Source organism: Musa acuminata, chromosome BXJ3-2 (assembly GCF_036884655.1).
Source record: "Musa acuminata AAA Group cultivar baxijiao chromosome BXJ3-2, Cavendish_Baxijiao_AAA, whole genome shotgun sequence".
NCBI lineage: Eukaryota > Viridiplantae > Streptophyta > Magnoliopsida > Zingiberales > Musaceae > Musa > Musa acuminata.
Genome location: NC_088350.1, coordinates 16,013,688 through 16,017,711, shown reverse-complemented (window position 1 = coordinate 16,017,711; position 4,024 = coordinate 16,013,688). Strand labels below are relative to the sequence as shown.

The 4,024-nt window shown below is 38.4% G+C and overlaps 1 protein-coding gene across 2 annotated transcripts; it reads right to left on the bottom strand.

Moving 5' to 3' along the window:
- Nucleotides 1-398: 398 nt before the first annotated feature.
- LOC103974520 (heavy metal-associated isoprenylated plant protein 39) lies at nucleotides 399-2,143 on the bottom strand. Of its 2 annotated transcripts, none has more exons than XM_009389373.3 (3): nucleotides 1,987-2,143; nucleotides 1,342-1,417; nucleotides 399-1,209 (listed from the first exon to the last, which is right to left on the bottom strand). In XM_009389373.3, exons 1-3 carry the CDS (start codon nucleotides 1,990-1,992, stop codon nucleotides 707-709), a joined length of 585 nt encoding a protein of 194 aa, XP_009387648.2. In that variant the 5' UTR covers nucleotides 1,993-2,143; the 3' UTR covers nucleotides 399-706. The 2 variants fall into 2 exon arrangements, with proteins under 2 accessions (XP_009387648.2, XP_009387649.2); XM_009389374.3 differs by having other exon boundaries at nucleotides 1,342-1,414; nucleotides 1,987-2,133.
- Nucleotides 2,144-4,024: the final 1,881 nt, after the last annotated feature.

Sequence of the window (4,024 nt, the reverse complement as noted above, 5' to 3'; positions counted from 1 at the left end):
TTCAGTTGCTGGACTTCAATGTCCTGGAAAGCTTGCTTATCAGAGCCAACACTTATGATGAGCCTTTACCATTTCAGAATCAGCATTTCTAGCTGATTGATTCCAGACACATTATTTCCTGTGTCGGCGGTGTTGTTTGTAAAGCAGCTACCGAAGCTAATGCATAGTTGCTGAAGCCTGTCGCTATCTCTTCTTCCAAGGCGCCATCTAACACTGGTATTAATCGCGCTCAACAGAGAACAAAAGTCGCGATGAACGCATATATAGACCTGTGCAGCCGTGAACATGGTGATTTCAAAGAATAGGAGATCCAAATCAATACAACCAACCACAAATGTCGACGAAGCCATCATGAGATCATGCACGTATGGGGTCAAACTGCTACAGAGGATTCTAGCTGGAAAGATACATCCCCGACGAATCCCATTATTGAGATTAAGATATGAAGTCCGCAAGCCTCTTCAGATAAATATATACAACTGATACAATGTCAAATTCTTATTGAAGATCTTGAACATGGGTTGGCGAGGAAGCATCAGAACTCATCCCTCCCACCATTATTTAACATACTACTAATTAACAGAAAGGCCTTGAGCAGTTCACCATCACGTATGTACAGGGAGGGCCACGTCTCTATTGTTTGACAGCCTTTACTTCGGATCAACCCAAAGTTCCACACACTCTATCTTCTCTTGCTATTTCATGATCACAAGATGCTACAAGAATTTGGATTCTCCTCTGAGCTCTGCGCATAGTAGTGGTGGTAATGCCTGGTCATGTGAGGATTGTGGTACACGTGAGGATTGTGGTAGGCTCTGTATGCATTGACTAGCTCTGCCATAATTTGCTCATGGGGCTCCTTCTCCTCCTTCGCAGGCTCCTTCCTCTCCTCCTCCTTGGGCTCTTCCTCCTTCTTGGTCTCCTCTTTCTTCTCTTCCTCCTTCTTGGTCTCCTCTTTCTTCTCTTCCTCCTTCTTGGGTTCCTCTTTCTTCTCTTCCTTCTTCTCCTCCTTGGTTTCTTCTTCCTTGTTTACTTCCTCCTTCTTTGGCACCTCCTTGGGCTCTTCCTTCTTCTCCTCCTTGGCTGCCCCAATTGAGACTACATCCGTCTGCAACTGTTTTCTTAATTTGCTCACCACGTTTATGGGATCGACAGATCCGATCACCGTCATTTTCTTCTCTTTTATATCCATTGCAATCGAATTAATCCCTGCTCACTCCAACATGATAGTACGGAATAGAATGATCACTACGTCTTGACAGTTGTGATGTTTGAAGCAATGGAGATTGGTCTCCGAGAACCAAAATCGCGGAAAAAGAAACAGGGGAATATGATACATACCTCGAAGGGTGGAGACAGCCTTCATGGCCTTCTGTTTGTCCTTGTAATCATGTAGTTCCAACTTCAACACAATCTTCTGCAAGTGATGCAAATCATGAAGAAGAAGAAGAAGAAGCAAGTCCAGGACAGAAAATTGAGGATGAACAGACACCATCATTTATTATCATCAACCTAAACCTGAAGCCTAAGAGTAACAAACACGCAACCTCCGTTTCACATTTATACACATATCACATAAAATGAGAGACGCAAAGTTAATTGGTAAGAAAAGATAAACAGAGATTCACTTTTCAGTGAGTTATTAAGCTAGCAACAAGTGGATAAGAAAGAAAGAAAGTTAAAAGGAAACTTAAAAATATCACTAGTTGATTGGATCTGATCCATAATACAGCCAGCTTCTCTGATCAAGCAAAAAAAAAAGAGAGAGTGAGAGAGAAAATCTAAGAAGATCAAGCACCACAGTGATTGTCAGACTAAAGATCCGTAATAATAAAGACAGGATTACAACCAAACCCAATTAAGAAAAGAAAATGAAGAAGAAATTCTATCATAATAATTCTGCAAGATTTGAAGGGATTTTTTTCTTAATCACTAAGTCCATTCAATAAAGGAAAACATTGAACACATAAGCAAACAAGATCTCACCTTCATTTCCTGAATGACCAGCGGGGGAAGGGGAGGATGGAAATATTTGTTAGGAGGAAGGAGGAAGGCGTGAGATGAACGAGAGAATTATAGTGCGTGGCTGTCTTTTCCATCATATAGGAGACTAAGAGGGGGAAGGCAGAAAGAGAAAAAGTGGTCGGTGTCTCTCAACTCGTTTGTCGTATTTCTATAGAAAGAAGAAGAGAGATCTTTTCGCATGGGTGACGAAATTTTACTCCTTTCCTTTCCTTTCCTTTTTTTTTTTAATTCCTCTTTTTCAAACAGAGCAGAGAAAGGGAAATAATATCTCAATCATTCATCTTCTTGTTCATCTTTCCCATTCGTCATGCAGTCGAACAGCTTCAGTTGTCACGTCTTCATCTCCATCCTTTAAAGTGTGTCAATATAAATTTGAAGTTGTCACCATGTAATTCTACACGAGGACACAATCAGTAGTGTGCAGCAGCAGCAAATAAGCTTGACAATTAAATTCTAGTCTGGGCGTTCCATCTAAAGGTAACGTTATCTATCCTTCATGCTCGGCGCTCGGAACTAGGAAGTATATAATGAGGTGTTCTTCCAATCTCTGTTGGGGCGGGGGGTGGGGCTCAGTTCTATTCACATGATATCACTCAAATATTGATCAAAAATTAATTTGTTATAATATTTTTAGCTATCACAATAAAAATATTATAAAATCTATTTAAAATAAGATAAATAATCCAAAAAGAAACTTAACCTAAATCAAATCAAAAGATATAGTAATATAATGAGCAATGACAACTAAAGATATAGTATGATATCACTTATAATTTTTTTTGGTAACTTTATAATGATTTTTTACACCTCCATAAAAATATTGTAACGTCGTTGGAGAACATCGTAAATGAGCCAAATAAAAATACTATTGTGATCCAAAAATAATAGAAAAACTAGCAAAACATGTAACATTAGAGATGACGAAGTATTTTCGATATTATTGAGGCACTATTTGAAAAAAAACGAAAACAAAAGAGGGCATCTTTTGGGAAAAAAAAATAAAATGAGAAACATTTTCAAAAAAATCATCTAAATATTTTTAAAAATTATATATTTTTATGTAGATTAATTTGAATATTTTATCTAAAAAGACTTTATTGGGCTTCTACCGAATAATGCCTCCTAATTAATTTTTACCTAAAATATTTTTTATTAATTTAATTAAAATATCCCTTCATCCTTCGTCAGCTGCCCACCATGTGCAACACTACCCGCAACCTTTGCCCATTGCAAGTATCGATATCTATTGTCTCCATTCTATACTCCCATCGCGAGTGGCCTCACCCCCTTCGCCTTCATTATGCCCTCCACCCTGAGAGCAGATAAGATTTCCCTATGAGAAAATCTTATTGTTTTATTGAGGGAAATCCTCCCTCTTAACCTGTATAAATATGAAGAATATCTCAATGAGAAACATAACTTCTAACTTCTATATTCTATCTTCTATTTTCTATTATAGTATTGTCGAATCTCATATTTTAATGATGAAACCAATTGATAAGTGTTTATAATTTGATCTGCATTTTAAGTTATGCATGATGCTTCGATCAGGGAGAGACATTTAAAGAAAGAAGAATCATGTTGGGTGGGAAAAACATGTTAGAAGATTGAACGAGGAGCCAAAGGATCGGTCGATGTATCGATAGAAGGCTTCGTGCCATGAGTTCGGGCATCGGGTCAAGAAGAGCGGATATTGTGCTAAGGATATCGAAGTTGCAGAGGTCAACTAGCCGATTGGGCAATAGGCCGCAAGAGAGGACGATGCGCTGAAGAATCAAATGAAGCATCGATGGACCAATGACATGTCGGACAACATGATTCATGCTTAGTAATAATTGTCTAGATCGAAGTGTGTTTTATGTGTGCAAGATTAACTACGATAGTAAGACATAAAGCAAAATGAAGTCCCAAAGTCAAGAACGTGATTTCGTTGAGAGTTCGAGAGTTCGCCGGAAGTCCAAACGTTCGTCAAAAGTTCTGCCGGAATTGATCGAGAAGT